This window comes from Sebastes umbrosus, chromosome 11, assembly GCF_015220745.1.
Source record: "Sebastes umbrosus isolate fSebUmb1 chromosome 11, fSebUmb1.pri, whole genome shotgun sequence".
In the NCBI taxonomy this organism is placed as follows: Eukaryota; Metazoa; Chordata; class Actinopteri; order Perciformes; family Sebastidae; genus Sebastes; species Sebastes umbrosus.
Window position 1 is genome coordinate 16254985 of NC_051279.1, and position 20884 is coordinate 16275868.

Here is a 20884-nt window from a genome sequence, read left to right on the forward strand (position 1 = left end):
TAATGGAGGCAGCTGTCAATCACTGGCGGACTTCGATCAAACGGTCAAACTAGGCAGCGCCACTGTCTCATACACTACTGTCAGGATATACTGACCGTTTTATAAAACATAACTTATATTTGCTCCAATTCTGCTGCTTTAAGTAAATACAAAATTGTAAACAGGCCGTGTTTAACTATTAATTAAAAATCAATAAAGTGTTTTTGAGAATCAATACAGTATGACAAAACATAATATCGCGATATTCAAGTGTATCAAAATGTTTTTACACCCTTACCTAGAATGACAGTTCTCTACAATCATGTGAAACTAGAAACTAAAGTAATTGTGCAGCCCTGTGTATGTAAACGTATTGTGCTTTTAGTGAGTTATTGTTAACTGCACTCAGTTATCAGTTTATTAGGTACACATAGTTAAAACTAATGCAGTCTAATACAAGAGTCCTCCAGTAAATCCTAACTTCATTGCGGTTGTAATGTTCCGCTTTTGTTGGAGCTGTTTTAAAGAGGTGTTGACTCAACTTTATGGTCATTTTGGAGGCTGCAAAATTTAATATCATGAAGGTGGAATTATTTGCAGGATTGTTGCATTAGACTTCATTAGTTTTAGTTGGATGTGCCTATAATAAACTGTCAACTGAGTGATTATTTTTAATAGAAAAATTCAGGATAGCACATAAATGATTCATATAAAGCTCTTAAATAAAACAATGTTATGTTTTTGTCAACCCTAAGCCACAGTGTGTCACGTGTTTCACTGGTTTTCAGGCATGGTGCGGGCTACGGGTGGAGGGGGGCTGTCTTCACCGGTCACTATCACACCACTCACTGTGTGTGGGGATGGATATTACCTTGAATGACACTCTAGTTCTCTGCAGTTCTCTGATTTTGATCCTCCACACACACAAACTCTCTGAGTGCACCACTCGACTAGTGTAGTGGTCAAACGTAGTACTGCAGCGGCTGAATGTCGGGGTGTCATTTGAGGACTCCCTGCTATCCACTCTGCTGTGTGTCCCCGTTTCACTCTATGGGTGGTTTTTCTTCTGCAACACTGCTTTGTTCTCATCAGATACGCTTGAGTGTCGGGACCTATCTGTGGGATATCTGCTTTCTGTTTTGCCTCTACAGGATCACTCAGTTGTTATTGTGCTCGCCTGGTTATAATCTGTCCTTTCCCCCCCTTTAGAGAGCTCTAGTCATGTAGTAACATAAAGAATGTTTATCATGTGAATGAAAATCTTTTTCTTTTTGAATTTGTCCACTTTCATCAAGGTTATATAGAGTGACCTCATGTCACACTCTGCACAGCCCTTCTTCTTCCTCTGTCTGTCTGTCTCCATCCTCCTCTCCCTCTATGTCTCCCTCTTTCACTCTGTTTCTCAGGTTACCAAACATGAATAAGGGAGGAGACTTGACTAGCCAACATGGACAACCTTCTCCCCCCCATACACACACATGCACACACAACATCCCCCCCCCCCCCTCCCTCCCCACCCTCCGTCCTTTCCTCCCTTCCTTCCACATCTCCAGTGTGTGCATTAATGTGCATACACATGTACACTGTTAAATGAGTGAGCCTGCAGAGAGGTGGGGGGAAGGGGAGGAAACAGGAAGGGAGAAAAAAGGGAGGTGGGGAGGGCAGAGAGGCAGCAGCCGTGAGTGAATGTGTGTGTGAGAGAGAACGAGAGAGAGAGACGGTAAGAGAGAACATGGGAGGCAGCATCACCCACCCAGACTGGGAGGAGGGGAGGGGAGGACAGACAGCGTGCCCGTCCCTCTAACAGACAGAGGTGAAAAGGAAAGTGGGAATGAGAGACAGACGTGAGGGGGAGAAGAGGAGCACAATGAAGGAGTGCCATTGTCCATCCTGGCAACACTGCCATTTCACCATCTGCTGAGAGAGAGAGAGAGGGAGGAGAGAGAGAGAGAGGAGGGAAGTATAAAGAAGAGCCAAACGGAGGAGAGGAATAGATGGAGAGGAGCTGCCGGCAGTGACTTTGTGAATTAATCGAGCGGAAGAGCGGATCAGAGGAGAAGCACGTTTTTCAGGGAGTGGACGGACGGAAAGCCAGAAAGAGGAAGGAGAGGACGGATGAGCGGACAGTCTGAGGCTGTTTAAACATTAATGTGGTTCTCATGTGAATACGAAACCCAGCTTTAGATGAATCACCATGGATTATCAACTGTATGCTTTTTAAAACCAAAAAAAAGGCACTAGTTATGCTTTGCCATTCATTAAAAAAGAACTCTTAGGGAAATTGATTAGACTCACTTTCTACACAACTATTTGAAATACTTTTTTTGTTGTAAATATAGACTCTCTTTGTGACTTCTGATTTTCTATTCTCTATGAGCATACTCTGCAGGATGTTATACAATCTTTGTTAGCTGCTGCACATAATATTCAGGTTTTTATGCAAGTTTTTCTAAACATCAGTGTTGTCTTTTAGAAGTGAACAGTTAGTGTAGTTGTTGTTGTTTATACTGTTATTAATAGGAAAGTGATTCTTTAGTATATCAGAAGTACAGTTTAACATGCCCCAGTTGGGGTCAGTGCATGCAGCCGACATGGGATGTCAACATTGATCTGGTTTTATGGCTGGCGCGATGCCGGTCAAACTTTGATCGTTTCCTGAAACCTATTGATCTTTCTAGGAGTCTTTAGTTTTTCCTCCTGTTGGCTGAGAAAAAAAAAAAAAAAAAAAGCTCTAACGTGGCGCCTTTTGATGCAGCGACTAATTGCTGTCATGGGCTTTGACAAAAGCAGTTATCTCTTTGTCTGAATATTTCTGCGGTTGTCGGGACTTCTCTGTGTGTGTATCCTCCGCAGGCATCTCTTTTTAATGTCTGTTGCCATAGCAACGGGCAGCAGCTTCAGACAGAGTGAGATGTAAAGTTCTTTTTTTCTTGTCTTCTCTTTTAAAACCGGTGCTGTTTCACTAGGTCACTGTATATATTTAGTAGATAAGAAGCTGTAGACCTTGATAAGTCTGGGGTTGTGTGCTGTTTTTAACACTTTTTCTCTCTTTACTAGACAGTCTTTGTCTATGCCGAGCTCGGCAGACTCCCAGAATCAGGGTTGTTTCAGGTCACCTGTCTCCCCCTCCCCATTCTGTATAGTCTTGTGCGAGTCGGCGCAGCCCGACTTGTCCTGAGCTCACCTTTTTTATCAATGAGCCAGGCTTGTCCTGGTTTCACCTTTTTCTCAACGAGCCCGGCTTGTCCTGATCTCACCTTTTACTCCACGAGCCTGGCTTGTTTCACCTTTTATCAGTGGTGATCACCATCTCCATCAGTCAAGCTGATGTGCCATTACCAGGAACGACTGGATAAATGAGATTTATGGTGCTGGTTTCACTTGTACATATCACTCCGTGCAGCTGATCAATCACCGGTCATTAGGTGTTTGTCTGCTCCTTTTACTGTCTGTGTGTAGGTGACTCAGGGTTCCTCCTCATGTAGAGGGTCATTTCCTCTGCAGTCACCTGACTTCCACTGTGCTCTGTGCACTAAAAAGCATCAACTCTGCTCATAGAACACCCCTGTGTATGAGAACACACCTGGATTTTCCTCTCTATTGTCCATTTCTGTTGCCTTTTTTAAGTGCTACGACTAGTTTCTGGTTTTATTAAGGGTGCGAGAGACTGTTGTGTTTGTTCTGCATGCTCTTTGATTGTCCAAATACTGGGTGTCTTTTGTGACTTTTTCCAGCCATACTTCTTTACAGCTTTCTGGAGATCATCCCAGCCTGTCTGGCAGTGCTTGTAAGTGTGACTGGATCCTCCATGGTGCTTTTTAGCCAGGACCAGATGGATGACTAGCTAGAATTTGCTAGACAATCCCTCTGTGGTGCTAGACTGGTGTAGGCGACTGTTCCTTTGCCACGCATCCTGCGCCCACTACAAGCTGGTTCGCTGTACTTCAGACACAGTTTCTTAAATGTTAGTGTGTGGGAAAACCAACCTTCTCACTTTGCATCGCTGAAACATCGGTGCCAAATTTCCTTGTGCAAGTAGTCTAGGCAAAGGTGTGTGTGTGTGTAAGCCTTGCTCTCGTTTGAGGGAGTAAAGGTCAAGAGATTGTCAACATGACTAAACAGCTCTGAGGTGTAGGCCAGCCAGCTTGCTGCAGGACCGTAGGTGTAGCCTTGCCTCCTGCTGCTGCAGACGGTGTTGTTTGTGGGACTCAGCGAGAGACTGTTACTGGAGACAGACTGTTGTTTGCCTTCTAGGTTGGACTATGCAGAATATGAGATGTTATGTGGCGTCTGTATGGTAGTTTGTTAACAGAACTCAGAGCTGACCTGCTGCTTGATAAGCCCTGCCTTAGATAAGGAAGGAATACAACACTTGGCTTGTTCATATCACACGGCACTTTGTCGCCGCTCTTCTCTCAGGTAACTTGACTATAATCCGGGCTTGTTATTTGAACGGTGATAAAGCAACAGGGTTAGAAGAAGAGAGGCGCGTAGAGAGATCAGCATAACAACCAAGTACAGTTTTAATTGAGCCTTTCCCAGCTGGGTGAGCGAGTTCGTGTTCAACTCACGAGCCTCCAGCACCGTTCAGGGAACCCTGGGTTGGGAGTTCAAAGCTGACAAATCAGGTCTCATTACCATCACAAGAAGCCCACCGGTAGTCGTCATCAGCCAATGACCTACATTCTTCGGTGTTACATCACCGCCGTGCTACTGCAGTGTGTGTCACTGTACCAGACATCTCAGACTCAACCTACCACTATCTAATGGTGCTTCAGAAAGAAGAAAAAAAAAAAAACACATCCTAGCCGAGGTGGCCAGTTTTAGGAAACACACTTGAACCAAGGCAGCCTCGCTTGTTTTAGCCATATCAGGAACTACAGTCAGGGACGGGCCCAATCCGCCGGCCCAGTCTTAACTACCAACTTTTTTTTCTTTCTGATTTCTACTGGTGTCTAAATAGGTGACCATGCCTAGCCTCTAGCCATCCCTGATCTTAACGGTAGAGAGGCGGAAAGACAGGGCTCACCATTAATATATATATTTGGGACTGTTAAACTAGACAGCCTGGAGAACGGGCGAGGACTCGAGGGAGGGGGTGAGGGGGAGATCATCTGGAAGAGGAGAGAGGAAGTGGTGGCGCGGGAGAGGGCGGAGGCGTTGGAGAGACAGAGATTGGCGGAGTACATTGTGTGGAGGAAGAGAGAGGGCTTCCAGGAGAAGAGAGGAGACAGAGAGAAGGGAGGAAAGAGTGCAGAGAAAGTGCCAGAAGTGATCTGGAAGAGGAGAGAAGAAGAGGAGGAAGGGGACGCAGGGAGAGCGAGGGCCATTCAGAGAGGACATGAAATCATTTGGAGGAAGAGAGAGAGGGAGTGAAAGAGGAATCCGTTGAGAGATTTGAGATGCACTTGAGAAGTAGGTGTTAAAGAAAGCGTGCTGCGTTGGATACCAGCCATACGTCAGTAAGCCTCCTCTCTCTTCTTTAGCAATTTCTGGGCTTCATTGAGCTCCGCAGGTGCTCACTGTACTATCGACCAATTGGAGCGGTGCATCGCGTGTGTGTGTGTGTGTGTGTGTGTGGGTTGCTGCCGTGCTCGTGTGCGCGCCCCCCTTTGCGATCCCCTCGTTGGCTGCTAATAGGATTTTTATGGGCTCGCGTCAAGCAGGATAGAGCTGCCAAGGGGAGCTGCTTCACACACGCACGCATGTACGCACGCCAACACACACACATACACGGATAATCTAAGAAGCATTGTGAGTAGGGAAGGTTTTATACTGCCTCACGCATGTAAACACATCACATACACCCCTCATTGCAGTAAGACACACATGCTAGAGAGGGGTGGGGGGGGGGCGTTGAGAGACAATCACTTGTGTTGATTCTCCATGGTGCTGTCGACAGCTGGATAGCTGGCCCTCACTGAGAGGCGATTAAGTAGGGACAAGATCCTCACAGATATTGTTTTACATTATGGCAAAAACACCAAGATGAACACTTTGTGCAGAGCTAAGACCTCGTCATCATCAGTCCATGGGAACACAACGAACATTGACGCAGATCTAAAAAGTGAACTGATGACAACATGATCTGCACTTGTGCACTAAAAGCAAACTTTGTTCATCTGCATTCTGCCATTAACTGGGACACCCAACTTTTCCTCCGCGCCTTCCCTCATCCCGCTTTCATTGCGGGCGAAGCCGTTTTTAAAGCAGTTCGGTTTCTGCCGCCCGGTGATGAGTGTGGAGAGGACAGACAACCAGACAGATGGATGCAGCTCTTACGCTGAGGGAGACAGACAGATGGCTGCTTGTCCTTTTAGAGCAAAACTTTGAATGCTGAGACAAAGAGACTTTGATTGAATCGCGTGGACTTGTGCGGATACAAAAACTGACACTGCAGATTCATTATGGAGCTTGTCCCAAAAACCAAGTACACCCACTTTCGGAGTGAATCGCTCAGCTCGACTGATGAAACAAACTCCAATCCATCATCGTTCCCTCCTTCCAGTCCCGCCACCCCGCTCACTCCCTCCCCTGGTTTACCTTCTTCCTTCTCCTCCTCGTCTCTCACTCCCATCCTGCCCCCCTCTTCTCCCCGCCCGGCTGAGAACAGCCCCACCACACTCTGCTCCTTCTTCCCCAGGATGGGATCCCTTCGCCTGGGCGTCTCCGCCAGTCTTCTCCCAGGACTCAAGGCCTCGAGCAGGCCGCAGCAGCCTCACGCGCCTGTTGAGTCCTCTGGGGACGACCGGAGCAGCTCCAGCTCCTCCCCTCCGTTTCACCACCCTATTCCCCCTTTAACCGCTCCTTCTCCCCCTCCTCGACCTCCTCTGCAGGACATGAACCGGCTGGGAGGGGCGTCCAGGAGGGCACGGGTGGAAGGAGGGCAGCTGGGAGGAGATGAGTGGACGCGCCATGGCTCCTTTGTCAACAAGCCCACCCGCGGCTGGCTGCACTCCGACAGTGTGGTCAGCACCGCCGGCGTTTCCTACAGTGTACGGGTGAGTGACTGGCACACTCTCGCTAACCCCCCAAACTAAAATAATGTATATAATTACACATCTCTCTTTCCAGACAGTTTCTTTTTACACATATACACCCCCTTCTCTCACATTTTTTAGAAACTGAGGAAAGAACCGCTGTTGTTTTCTTACTCTGTTCCTCTGACTGTGATGCAGGAAATGTCTAATGTGTTGCCTTCCTGTTTCCTGGGCAGTACATGGGCTGCGTGGAGGTGCTGCAGTCGATGCGGGCGCTGGACTTCAACACCAGAACTCAGGTCACCAGGTGAGATTACACACTGTTGCGTGTTTGTGCATGTGGGGGCGAGATGGTAAAAAAGCGTGGTCAGACATCGAGAAACACTCGCCTGTGATATTTATATTTGTCTGCTTGCTCCCTTTTCTGTCCTGCTTCCGCTCTCTTTTGGCTCGCTTGTTTCTCTCTGAGTTAGTAGCTGACTGTGTCTGCTCATATGGGCATATGTGTGTGTGTGTGTGTGTGTGTGTGTGTGTGTGTATACACACGCCTGCAGCTCTCCCAGCCCCTAAATTAGAATGTTCTGGAATCCTGGTGGTTTCCTTCTGGTTTCCGTAGCGATGTTTGTCTCCGTGGCAAAGACGAGCACAGTTCAGGAACGATAAATCCAATCACCCGCTGCCATTTAATATCCACATAATTGTGATTCGGGGAAAGGCGTGAGGGGTTAATGACACGCTACTGCAAACACTTGCATGTTTATCAATGTTTCAGGGAGGCAATCTCTGTGGTGTGCGAGGCCGTGCCCGGAGCCAAAGGAGCCCAGCGCAGGAGAAAGGTACACAGCATGTTCACTACAAGCACACACACCCTTACAGGGCATTATTTATTCATACGGCTTAAGTGGGCGGCAGAGGGAAGGGTTCTCTGCATAAGAGCTAGATTTAGCTTGATTGTCCACTCTGTGGTCAGTTGGCCATTCAGTCACACACTCTCCCTCACACACGCACACAAACACCGATCTTGATTTAGGATGATTGGACACTTCTGCGGTTAGCGGGCTACTCGCAGGTAATTACCAATCACTCTCTGGTCTCCTTTTTTTCCCGCCCTCTTGTCACAAGGGAGGCTGGAGAGGTGGAGTAGGAGCTTGTGTGGAGCCAGCGTCGGGGCCAAAGAAGCACTACAGATAATAAGCAGACAGTCTGCTGTGTAACGACATGCATGAGTCTAAGCACAGTCTTCCTGTAAAACTAAAAACATCCACCCAAACAGTCCATAAAACAGGTGGCTAAATCAAGCGGCCTGTTGCCGTAGTAGGATTGGACTGAGGAATGTCTGGCACAACCAGACAAAATACAGTTAACGGATGAGATAAAAACCAGTCTAGTCGCTTTGGTTTGGCTGGACTGGGGGTTAACATGGCTGGGCATTTGCATCCCAGTCCTGATGCTGTTTTTCTCACAGCGTACGCCAAACATTCTGGAGCAGATATGGACGAAAGCCACGAGAGCAGGAGGAGGATTGGGATAAACTAGCTGGCACGGTAGTGCTGGCGTGGTCTGCGTGATGCTCTTGGCTCCAGCCTTCAGTATGCGAACTGTCCTGTCTGCTCCCCATCAGTCACAGTTGGCCTTGGAGACAGGATCACTTTCACAATTGCAGCTGTTCTTCCACTCCCACACACACAGGCATTTCCACACACAGACTCATGCACAGGCCGGGGAGGGACTCAATCGCCTTGTTGAAGTAAAAAAAAAAAAAAAAAAAAAGGCTTGTTTTCTGTTTGTGCACCTTGTTTGTTTGTTTTTTCACTCATGGGCCGCCGTCCCTGTGCTTCGCAGCCGTCCTCTCGCTGTATGACGTCCATCCTGGGGAAGAGTAACCTGCAGTTTGCCGGCATGACAATCAGCCTCACCATCTCGACCAGCAGCCTCAACCTGCTGGCCGCCGACTGCAAACAGGTTAGACTTAAACCAGCTCACTCTCGAAGCTGCTTTTATGTGTATTTCTCCCTCAAAAACTCTGTCGGTGTTCAGTAGATTTGTCCCCATCATCAGAGGGTTGACTGTGAGTCAGAGATGCGTCTGATTTCCGGAGCTCTGTTGTAGCCAGAGGTGTGTTTGGTATCCAGAGTGCACTTAGCCTGTGCAGTTTACTGGAGCAGAGTAAACCTGAGGATCTCTCTGCTTGAGGGATTTCATGTGGATTTAAGGATTATACAGACTTACGTTTTTAAAGATCACTTTTAGAATGCCATTTTTTTTAAATACAAAAATGTAAAGCTTTTTATTTTTATCATCCCCATTTTATTGCAATTTTAAACATTTTGTACTATTTGTCTTTCAAAGCTTGTTTCAGTGTGTAAACTGCATTGTTATTGTTCATTATCATTTTATCTACTAACCTGATTTATGATCATTTCAGAGGATATGTTTTAAAAGATGCATGGAAATTATTCAGACTGCTTTGATGCTCTAATTAATGATACAATCAGATTTTTGTTAAGTTTCACAGGAGGTCGGACCTACTGTATGTGATGTAAAAAAAAATATTTTAAATGGACTTTGATATCAATGAAATATTTTAAAGGCATAGTTTGGGTTATTTGAAGTGGGGTTGCATGAGGTACTTATCCATAGTCAGTGTATTACCTATATTAGATGATGGTTGGCTCACCCCCAGTTCTGAGAAGCAGACAGGAGTACCGACACGGAACCAAAGCAACGTACTGCTGTGGACGGGGCCGGCAGCAAAACGTATTATCACCTGAAAGAAAGGCCCACCTAAAAAATCGATATCTGTTTAAGTGTACGCTATATTTAGAATATTTTCACAGGTTGACCTTGCCATTAGATGGCCCTTTCTGACGGGCAACTGAAGCCGTTATCTATGCTTTTGCCAAAGCCACCAGACTCCATTGGAAAAAAAACAGTAATTTAACCTCGCAGAACATGTGAGTTGCTGGTCTACCGCTGCCTTTATTTGTTAGTTTGTTTGTGTTATTTTGTGACTTTGGTTAGTTCGGATTCACCAAAGTCACAAAATAGCACAAACAAACTAACCGATCAAGGCAGCGGTAGACCAGCAACTTCTGTGTTATGCAATGTCAAATTACAGGTTCTTTCAATGGAGTCTGGTGGCTTTGGCGAGAGCATAGATGGATGCAGTGGCTTCAGTCCTCCGACTGAAAGGGCTGTCTGACGGCAAGGTAAACCAGCAAAAATATTCCACAAATAGCATACACTTAAACTGATATTGATTTTTTTAGGTAGTTAAAATATGTTTTGCTGCCGGCCCCGTCCACAATAGTACATTGCTTTGCCTGTGTTTGTTCTCCTGTCTGTTTCTCCAAACTGGGGGTGAGCCAACTGTATGTATTGTATGTAACACACTGACTATGTATAAGTACCTCATACAACCCCACTTCAAAAAACCCAAACTATCCCTTCAATAAACCACAACCTAACTCAATGTATTATTTTTGTAATTTGATCATCAGTGCACTGCGTTCTTGTGATCTTTTGAGGACGCCCAGATACATTTAGAGCTTCCCCACTTTGTTTGCCTCATTTATTCTGGATGCAACACAAATCACTCTTAACCATCATCTTCATTCCCTGCATCGCCACGGGGCAGGATGTGATCCTCCGCCTGCCTATGAGTTAATAGATGCTGAAAGATGTTTATTTCTTTGGGGAGATGGTATACAGTAGTGCAGAGCGCGCACACACATAGCGAAAAAGAAACATGCACACACATATCCATTCACAAATACAGCCCCAGATATAGACCACACATTGTGCACGGCGCATTAGCAAGTGTTGATGCTGTTATTGATCCAGCATGGGCGGTTGTTGCAGACTGTTAAAAAGGTGTTCCATCCACTGTCCCACTTAGTTTTTATCTCCGCTGCAGTTGATGCTGCTCAGTGGAGGGGGAAAAGCACTTTTCTCAGTAATGATTCCACATTTGTCTCTCCATCCACATGCTTTCATCTCACTTCCCACATACTTCATGTCACCCACGTGCTCTCCTTCTGTCTCTCTCTCTTCCCTCTCTCTCTTTCTTTCTTTTTCTCCACAGATAATCGCCAATCATCACATGCAGTCCATCTCCTTCGCCTCTGGAGGAGACCCAGTGAGTCACTCTCTCAGCTCAGCTCAAATCTCACTCTGGCGTTTTTCCATCTTTCTTCAGCCTGCACATCCTTCCTTCCTGTCTTCTGTCATCGTCTATTCCTATGAATGCCACTCACTCCATTACTGCCTCGCTGGTCTGCAGACAGTCCTTCTCTTCTTCCTAGCTCGAATCTTGTTACTTCCTGTCACTTCTCTTTCAGCTCAATGTGTGTGTTTAACTTCTGTTGTGACTTAAAAGACTGCAGCTTTTGCTTTATCTCTTTCTTCTTGTTCTTTTTTCAACCTTTCTATCCTAAACCTGCCCTTCACTTTTTTCCTCCTATCGTTTGTTTCCCTTCCCCCTCCTCCCCTAACTGTCTTACCGTGTCTCCCTCAGGATACGGCTGAGTACGTAGCATATGTGGCCAAAGACCCAGTCAACCAGAGAGGTGAGTAGAAATGGCAAAATGACACCCTCACTCAGGCAGCAAAATAGACACATTTAAAAAATCTTATTAAAGGGATTGCTTTGAGCAGACCATGATCCTTCAGTACATAAGTTGCAAATATATCTCTCTCTACATTCAGTCTCATTGCATGGTGAAACAGGTTTTGAGATTGCACTTTCAGCAAACAATAAATGCAAACGAGCCATTTTATTAAAATATAAATGAATCCTATTAAATAAATGATACGGCTCTGTTTGTTTTGTTCCCTCCTCTGAATTTGACACACCGCCCACTAGAGCTAAGACATTATACAGACTCAGTGTGCAAAGCAAAGGAAGAAAACAGTTTACAGTTTATCACTAAATAGGCATAGCAAGTAACAGGACTGCTTTTAATTGTTTGGCAGAATCTGCTTTATTCATGCTTATGCTATGTGCTAATTATGTGAACATGTGGCTGGATTTTTTCCGTACAATGATGACGAATGGAGGGCAAAAACATTGTTCTCGGTTTCTCACTCACATATGGAGTACAGAATGTGCCAAAATCAAAAATAAATAAATATATGACTCATTAATTAATTGATCAAATGTGACATAAATTGATATTTCTGTTTTAATTTGCTTCTTTATTTTTTTCCTTTGTATGAATTCCCCTATCGTTCTACTCTTCTGTTCAATTTGACCTTTTTTATTTATTTATTTATTTTTGACAGGTTCTATTCTCCATACTCACAGAGCTCAGTAGCAACTGAAAAAATATATTCCATGTTATACTAGCTTGTCTCAAAGGAGGATAATAACGCTGCAAACTTGCACTAAATTTTGGCGAGGAAAAACTGTCATGGCCATTTTTAAAGGGGTCCTTTGACCTCTGACCTCAAGATTTGTGGATGAAAATGGGTTCTATGGGTACCCACGAGTCTCCCCTTTACAGACATGCCCACTTTATGATAATCACATGCAGTTTGGGGCAAGTCATAGTCAAGTCAGCACACTGACACACTGTAAACTGTTGTTGCCTGTTGGGCTGCAGTTTGCCATGTTATGATTTGAGCATATTTTTTATGCTAAATGCAGTACCTGTGAGGATCTCTGGACAATATCTGTTATTGTTTTGTGTTGTTAATTGATTTCCAATAGTAAATATATACATACATTTATATGAAGCAAGTATATTTGCCCACTCCCATGTTGATAAGAGTATTAAATACTTGACAAATCTCCCTTTAAGGTACATTTTGAACAGATAAAAAAATGTGAGATTAATTTGCGATTAATCACGATTAACTATTTATATCTATTGACAGCCCTAACCGACATACAATGCCACGTTAAATATTATTCATGGTCTCGATGCAATTTAAGGGAAAACTAGGGTGGGTAAAGTGAATGACATGCATTCTTTCTTCGTCAGTAATTACAGCCAATATGTCCTTGAGCAAGGCACATGAATGTACTGTTGCTGAAAATGCACATGCGTACACAATTTGATACTTTGCCTGCAGGTCGATCTGTTTGTCTTAGCTCATATTTCATTTAAATACATGTTGCTGCAGCTTCCTTATTACTCATTTGTGCCTCCTGTCCTTCAGCATGTCATATCCTGGAGTGTTCGGAGGGTTTAGCCCAGGAAGTCATCAGCACCATCGGCCAGGCCTTTGAACTGCGTTTCAAACAATACCTAAAGAACCCCCCCAAGCTGGTCACACCTCATGACAGGTAAAATGTGAAAAATGTCCCTCAACATGAGCCCAAAACATGAGCTTGTGTTTGTATTTTGTCACCCATAATCTGCTTTCGTATCACGCCTTTTCTCTCAGGATGGCTCCGTTTGACGGCTCTGCGTGGGAGGAAGAAGATGATGAGGCTGCTCCGCCTCCTGACGTCCCTTACTATAATAATTTTCCTGGAAAACAGCCTCCCCCTGGTGGACTGGTTGACATGAGGACCCGCCCAGGTGCCACGCTGGTGAGAAACGTGCCCACAAACACAAACAGGAGGGATGAGACACTCATACGCATGCTTCGACACATCCAAACATTACTCATACTGCAGATAGGAGATGATACACTTGTAAGGAATTTAATCACTGTACAGTATGTGTCAGAATTGCCTAGAAAACTAGTAGTTGCTCGGTTTCTGACAAATCATCACTGACCTTTTGTAACCCTTTTAATAGGAATCTGTTTGTGTACATACACAAGAGTGTGCCCGCATGTGGCTGTGACTCAATATTTGTTTATATGCCTCTGTGTATGCAGCCTTATGGACAGCCGGGTCAGAATGACATTCACAAGCAGCCTCTGCCGCCTCTACCAGGTGAGTCTCTGCCTGTCCCGTCCGTCTGCACCACTCTCTGTCATTCACACATTTAATGTGCATGGCTGATGAGGAAATGGGAAGATGTGCCAAGGTCACTGATGTCTTTTTTTTTTTTTCCTTCTAGCTGGTGCCAAAGACGTTGGACGAGAACTGTTTGATGACCCTTCATACGTCAATGTGGACAAACCCCGCCCCCCAGTTGCAGCTAATGGAAACGCTCACAGAGATGCTTTTGACATGAGTAAGTGCCAATTACCCAGTCTATCTATGTTGTGTTGGGAATGTCATACCAGCTTGATACATCAGTGGATTGCTGTCTGAAAACACTGAAATAGTGCAAGGAAACTAAATAACTGGAAAAGGTGACAACATGATTTCTTGTAAATGACAATATGTGTGGTGTGTTGCATTCAAAATGACCAGAATTACTGGTAACACAAAAGTGCAATTGTTTTACCATGTGGAGAGAATAGGGTTAATTATTGACTAAGGAGACGAGCAGAGTAGTGTGTACCATACAGAGAGGCTAATTGAAGAGTAGAGCTGCCCACAGAAGGCAGCCTTGGAGGAAGATAAGGGAATTAGAGTGCCTTTGTCCATTACAGGGGCATTTTATGTAACATGATTGGTTGACTGCATAAAGCTTTTCACATTAAAGACACAGTCCACTATCAGTGTATAGCACGCAGCTGTCAAATCATGTGGTTCACTTGGACAAGGCCCAATCATTTTGCTTCTAAATAGAAAGATAATTTTCCTATTTAGGCATGAATGTGAGGTTTCTATGGAGTAATAGGCTTGCCGTAAAAAAATAATAAATCCGTAAAACAATAAGAAAATAAATGTGACAATATAAAGAGGAATAAATAAAATAATAAATAAATGTGGAAATGTAAAGACAAGTAACAAAATATAAAATAATAGTAAACATTTACATTTATTTTCACATTTATTTTTGTATATATTTATATACTTTTAAAAATATATATTTATTTTTTGCATATTACCAATTCTATTTTTTCTGTATATTTTTGTAGGTTTTTTTCAATTTATTATTTATTTATTCATTTTTTATTTATTATTGTTATTATTTGTTATTTTTATATATATATATATATATATATATATACTGTATTTATTTATATGCCTTTACCTTTCCTTATTCCTTTCCCTATTGCCAAAAGCAATAGAAATTAAATGAAAATGCTCATATTAATTTTTTTATATTTTATTATTTGTCTTTATATTTCCACATTTAATTATTTATTTATTTTATATTTCTACATTTTTTTGTTATTCTTTTACAGTTTTTTTGTTTTTATGGCACTCCTATGACTCCATAGTTTTCAACAGAAAAATACCATAATACAAATATATGTGTATTTGTTTTTCAAGAGCCATTTGATGATGCCCTGGGAGTCTCTGGGCACGGTGGCCCAAGCTCGGGGACGACGGCGCCCCCTCTGGTGCAGCAGTTGCAATGCGAGTCCTGGTTCCACGGTAGCTTAAGTCGAAGGGAAGCAGAGAGGCTGCTGACCCGCGATGGCGACTTCTTGGTGCGAGAATCTGGGACCACGCCCGGACAGTACGTCCTCACGGGACAACAGGGGGGTCAGCCCAAACACCTGCTACTAGTCGATCCAGAAGGAGTGGTGAGTCAGGGAGGGAGGAGGAGGAGGAGACCATGAGGGGGAGGGAGATGCATGAATGGGACGTGGTAGTATAGCTGTGAATTTAAACTTGCCTTTAAATACTTTTATTTTGTCTTTTAGGTCCGTACAAAAGACCATCGGTTCGAAAGTGTGAGTCACCTGATCAGTTACCACATGGACAACAGACTCCCCATCGTATCAGCTGGTAGCGAAGTGTGTCTGCAACAGCCAGTAGAGCGCAGGGCCTGACGTCACATACACCAATGAAATACTCCACCAAATACACACACACTCCTGCAGCAATTCAACACAAACAAACACACCTTCATAATACACACAGCAACACTACACTTAACACACACATACTGTACATATGCAATAATACAAACATATGTTGCACACACCATTGCGAAGAAAAGCCAAAAAAGAAAAAAAAAATCACCAGTAAAATCACTCTCGCTGCTGGTGCCACATATTCCTGTCCTTTCTGAAAGCCAAACTGTGACCTGCAGTCTTCGACCCCGCCCCCCCCCCCCCAACAACTATCAGGCGCATCCCTCCACAACGGAGAAGCACTGCTGCAATTTCTCAACAGCCTACTGTGAACCAGGGAGGAGCCCTTTGCTAATTTCCGAACAGGGCAGAAAACAAATGCAATGTTTTTTTTTTGTTTTTAATGAAAAAAAATGTTAACATGCAATTATGAAAAAGAAAAAAACAGAACACTTTACTAATACATGGGATCTTGTACAAAAAAAAAACAAAACAGCTGAAAAGAAAGGAGCATAAATGGGACATTGAATGAGATTTTCAGTGCTTTTACGCATGCGTTGTTTCATTCAGGGAAACGATTTCCCTCCTCAGACTGTTGCTGGAGCATATCAGGCAAACTGGATGGTGATGGTTGTTTGTTTCAGAGACTGACCCAGGCTCACACATAAAGTGTCACTGGAGCACTTCAGCAGCAAACCTGACTTTGAAAAAAAAAATTCTGCCTGGTGAATATGCATAAATGAGTTTGCTTCCAATCCAATCAGGAGGGCCACCCTGCCCCCCCCAACCACTCCCCTTTTAAGGACTTTTGAACTTTGACCCCCTGGAGTGATACCTGGTGATGATGAAAGCCTGTATGCAAAACTGGGGGACTGCCATGCTAATGTTCTTTTTTTTTTTTATCTCCGTCTGTTATCTTGGGACTCATTACTTGTTGGACATTCTGAGTTGAGGAGGATCTAAACAGCTGTATCTACCTAATCCCTCCGTAAACACAGATACACCTTTACACCACACACACACACACACACGGTCTGCACCAAAGAACCTGGTCGCTAACAGCAGAGAAAGCCATGACGATTATCAGCAGTTTTTCTGTCTCGTGTGCTCACAGCATTGGGAGCGAGTTTAGATTTAGAGTGCATATTTAAATGGGGCCTGTTTTAGAGGGGGCGATTGTGCCTGAATACATCATCAAAAAGGAGATTTTTAAAGTAAATTGTGCGCTGATGTCACCCACGAACACAGAGAGGCATTTGCTTTTCACTGACTACTTAGTATGTGTTTGCACTGACAATCTTATGGGTTATATCTTTACGGAGGATTCTGACTGAAAGCAAAGGAGAGTAGTTAAAAGAAGACCCCTTTAAACTTTGGCCAGTGAGAAAATGATGAACAGTCTAAGCAATGAATTCCCCTCTGCAAAAACAACGATGCAAAATATGTCATTGTAACTGGTAATTTTTTGTGAATCGTGATGTTGCTTTATTTTTTAATCACTTGAGGGAATAATGTCCTTTTTAAGAAAAATGAAGTGGTTTGGGGGTTAACTGAACATAAGGACATAAATGTTTTTGGAGCATTGTTAATGTTAAGCCAAATGTTGCTCCTCAGTGTGCTGTTTTTCACAAATTTTTTTGGGGGGGATCTGCGTGAGGAGAAGTTCACGCTATTGTTTCTCCTTTCCTCCTCCCTCAGTTCATTTTTTTATATATATATATTTTTAATCGTGCCTTGTTTCTTCAATGCAGTCACGTCACTTCAATGCAGTCACCTTATGTACTTAATTCAAATGTAGTGGACTACAGGAGAATCTCACACAAGCCTCTCAGTAACAAACAAAGACTCTGCAAAAATGACACACTCACAAACCGATCCAGTGATGGCAATCTCTCCTCTGATGCACATTCTTGCATTCAGCTTATAGTCACAGATACTTGATGTCACCGTTGGGGCGGGGGGATATTTCCTGACCATCTGTAAATAACATTGACTTTTTGACTGGTCAGCTTGGATTCTTGTTTCATAGTTGTATCTTTAATGACGTATTTGATTTGATTTGATGATTTGAAGTAACGCAGACGCTGAGTAGCTCTTCTTAAAGCCAACTGAACTCGTCAAAGAGATCGAGGACAAACTCTTGAAATACGAGAAGGGATCTTTCAACCTAAACCTTAACTGTAAACTAGTCCTCAGACCCCCGAAGTGGGCTCACATGTAATCTAACATGCACACGCGCATACCAGAGTGACAACTGGGTCAGTCAGACACGCTGCCTGTTCAGGTGTTTGTAGGTCAGAGATAGGAAAAAAAACAAAGCTTTAAGATCTGCCATTACTGACCCAGCTGACCCTCTGCATCATTAGTGAACCGGTCCCGTGCTATCATCGCTCATCACAGATGCCTTTGTTGCATGAAAATCCTTTTTTCAAAAAAAAACACGTGTTGTTTGTTGTTGGTGGTGGTGATTGTGTTGTTGATGATGCTGTTGTACTTTTTAATTTGTGAAAGCCAAAGGTTACTTTCAAATAGTGTGCACAGATATTGATTTTTACTTTATATGTTTTAATACTTTTTTTGTTTTTAGGGAAACATTTCTGTTTACACCTGTATCTGAAAATATAGATTGCATATATAAATACATATATCATTCATCTCTCTTTGTTGAGTTTGGCTTTTGATGTGATTTTAAGTGTGCGTTTAGCCTGAGTTTTTATCACTTTTTAAGATTTTTCTATCAAAGTACACTGAAAAACTTTGATGTAGAATGAAAACAACAAAGCAGACACTACTAGAAGGTGTGATCGCCTGTCACATTGGGTCCTGAACAAAGAGCTGGAGTTGTATTGGAGCTGCTGGAACTCTGTTGTTTGTGAACAGATGAGGCTGTAACAGTAGGGGGCTGATTCAGGGATTATTAGAGCCTGGGGAGAGTCTGTGTGTGGGGTGCTTTACAACAGAGGGGAACAGTGCACAGCAAAGGTAAACAAGGCATTTAATCAATCAGCGGATGGTTGAAAGCAGGGAACAGTCGAGAAAAAGCAGGATGTGAACGGAGGCAGCCAGGAGGTTATAAGTAGGGGAGCTAACTGCCAGGAAGCACACCTCAGCTGTTGCACTTAGTCAGACCTCACCTCCTATTTCTCCTCATCGCCCGTTGCCTCTGCCTCGTTTGCCGCTCTGGGAGCCATGCATCCCCAGCGTCCTCTTCCCCAGGCCATGCCTACCTCCTCCTCTCTGGGTAAGCACCTGAGGGACTTGGCCATGGGTCTAGGAAGAGGCAAGAACTTCATGGGAGGAAACGTTGCCTACGGTTTCATCCAGTCGGCTAAGGAGTGCCTCTACTTCCTCCTCTGCTGCTGGTGCATCAAAGAGATCCTGGACTGACCGACTGTGAGAGAGAGTGGATCGAGTGGTCAAACATTGATTTTTCCTTTTTCTCCGTTGGCACCTATAGTGTAATTTCAACCAGCTTTTATTTCATTGTGGATGGAGTGTTTGATCAGCGGTGCTGGCAAAGCATTGGCAAGTATGTCATATGACAACAAACTACCACTTGAGCACTCAGCGAACTAATTTATATAATGCAATTTATGTTTTGTAGTAGGGGTGTAAGAAAAAATATTGAGTATTGCGATATTATGTTTTGAGATACCGTATAGATTCTCCAAAATGCTGTATTGATTTTTGATTAACCTCTTAAAAATCTGATGGACCGCCGTTGGACCCGGCTGCTATTTCGTCTTTCGGAGGTTGTAGCGGGCTCGAAAGTTACTGGCATAATATGAAACTAGAAAACCTAAGGAATCTATTGGTACCAATCATGCCATACTTAGTTAGGCTAAATTTTGTCGAGGAAAAACTGGCATGGCCATCTTCAAATGGGTCCCTTGACCTCTGACCTCAAGATATGTAAATGAAAATGGGTTCTATGGGTACCGACGAGTCTCCCCTTTACAGACAGCTTACAGCCCACTTTATGATAATCACATGCAGCAATATATCGCCTTGCTTACAGTATCGCAATATATTGAATCGTTACCCCAGTATCATGAAATGTATCGCATCGCCAGATTCTTGCCAATACACAGCCCTATTTTGTAGTGTTTAAAGTGACGTTCTCAATTTTAGAAAGCAGCCATTTCAATGAGGAATAGGTGTACTAAATCCTAGAATTATTTAATGTGTTAAAAATATGTTTATCTCTGTTTTTTAGTGTCTGTAGGATACTCTACTTGGGTTCCAGGAAAACAGACTTGCACATTTCCAGAAGCTACAAATGTTCACTTTGCGATTGGGTCAGAGTTCATCCCTGCTGATCTGAGACCTTGAGGAATGGACAAAGCCCTGATGTTCACTGTACAAACTGGTGTGCACTGAATAAAGGAACTAATGACTAGAAAAAAGATTACCTTTATGTCTGTATTTTTGTTCATTTTGTTTTGGTTAATCTTTTAGTTAACATGTACTGTAAAGCAAAAAAAAAAAAAAAAAAAGATAAGCTATACAAAGACTTTGGTTTAAGTGTCAAACTAAGCTTTTAAAGGGACTGTTTGTAACTTTTTACACGTATAAATCTACTGGGTCGGGATCCCATGCGCGCTCTCGTGTGCTCGCGTGTGGCTACGCTGTTCAGACTGCTCCTCTGCCTGCTTGTCTTCACTCACAACACGCGCGTTCTCGCTCCACTTCACGTTCATGCGCGCACACTACACACTGCAGGAGAGTTGGTTTAGCTCTGAGAAAATCTAGTAAATGTACAGTGGACGTTTGTGCAGAAATAAATGCTGCAGCTCCTCCAGACCAACAGAGGTTTTCCGTGTCTTGTGAAGTGACGGGGCTCCGCAGCGAGAAATGTTATCGTCTCCAACCGGATGCCGGTGTCTCCCTTCGGCCGCGGTCGGAGACAACAACGTTACTCGCTACGGAGCCCCGCTGCCTCAGCCCCAGAGGCTGAAGCAGCGGGGCTGAAGCAGGAAAAGCCAACACTAGGATCAGCAGTGATTCATGGAGAGACCTTCATCTGGTCAGCTAACATTACTGCCAAGCAGGTGAAATATAGAGTGATATTGTGGTTTTAGCTGACGTGTGTCGCCTCACTGTGTTGA

General features: G+C 43.8%; 2 protein-coding genes across 8 annotated transcripts in view; both read left to right on the top strand.

The window, feature by feature from the left end:
• The window catches only part of shc1 (SHC (Src homology 2 domain containing) transforming protein 1), a 49073-nt gene that overhangs the window by 9787 nt on the left and 18402 nt on the right, over positions 1 to 20884 (top strand). For 2 of the 6 annotated variants that reach the window (XM_037784605.1, XM_037784606.1), the window contains 12 exons: positions 6816 to 6980; positions 7196 to 7266; positions 7732 to 7795; positions 8802 to 8921; positions 11044 to 11097; positions 11476 to 11527; positions 13122 to 13248; positions 13350 to 13497; positions 13791 to 13848; positions 13976 to 14092; positions 15247 to 15503; positions 15624 to 18432. In XM_037784605.1, the coding sequence (XP_037640533.1) occupies positions 6816 to 6980; positions 7196 to 7266; positions 7732 to 7795; positions 8802 to 8921; positions 11044 to 11097; positions 11476 to 11527; positions 13122 to 13248; positions 13350 to 13497; positions 13791 to 13848; positions 13976 to 14092; positions 15247 to 15503; positions 15624 to 15752 (1362 nt within the window). In that variant the 3' untranslated portion in view covers positions 15753 to 18432. Of the gene's footprint in view, positions 1 to 1518; positions 6981 to 7195; positions 7267 to 7731; positions 7796 to 8801; positions 8922 to 11043; positions 11098 to 11475; positions 11528 to 13121; positions 13249 to 13349; positions 13498 to 13790; positions 13849 to 13975; positions 14093 to 15246; positions 15504 to 15623; positions 18433 to 20884 lie in introns of those variants that run through there. The other 4 variants (XR_005208840.1, XR_005208841.1, XM_037784602.1 and 1 more) reach the window with 3 other exon arrangements.
• On the top strand, positions 18630 to 20185 carry LOC119496928 (lens epithelial protein). Of its 2 annotated transcripts, none has more exons than XM_037784611.1 (2): positions 18630 to 19191; positions 19993 to 20185. In XM_037784611.1, exon 1 carries the CDS (start codon positions 18966 to 18968, stop codon positions 19161 to 19163), a length of 198 nt encoding a protein of 65 aa, XP_037640539.1. In that variant the 5' UTR covers positions 18630 to 18965; the 3' UTR covers positions 19164 to 19191; positions 19993 to 20185. The 2 variants fall into 2 exon arrangements, 1 of the variants encoding a protein (XP_037640539.1); XR_005208842.1 differs by having other exon boundaries at positions 18636 to 19305.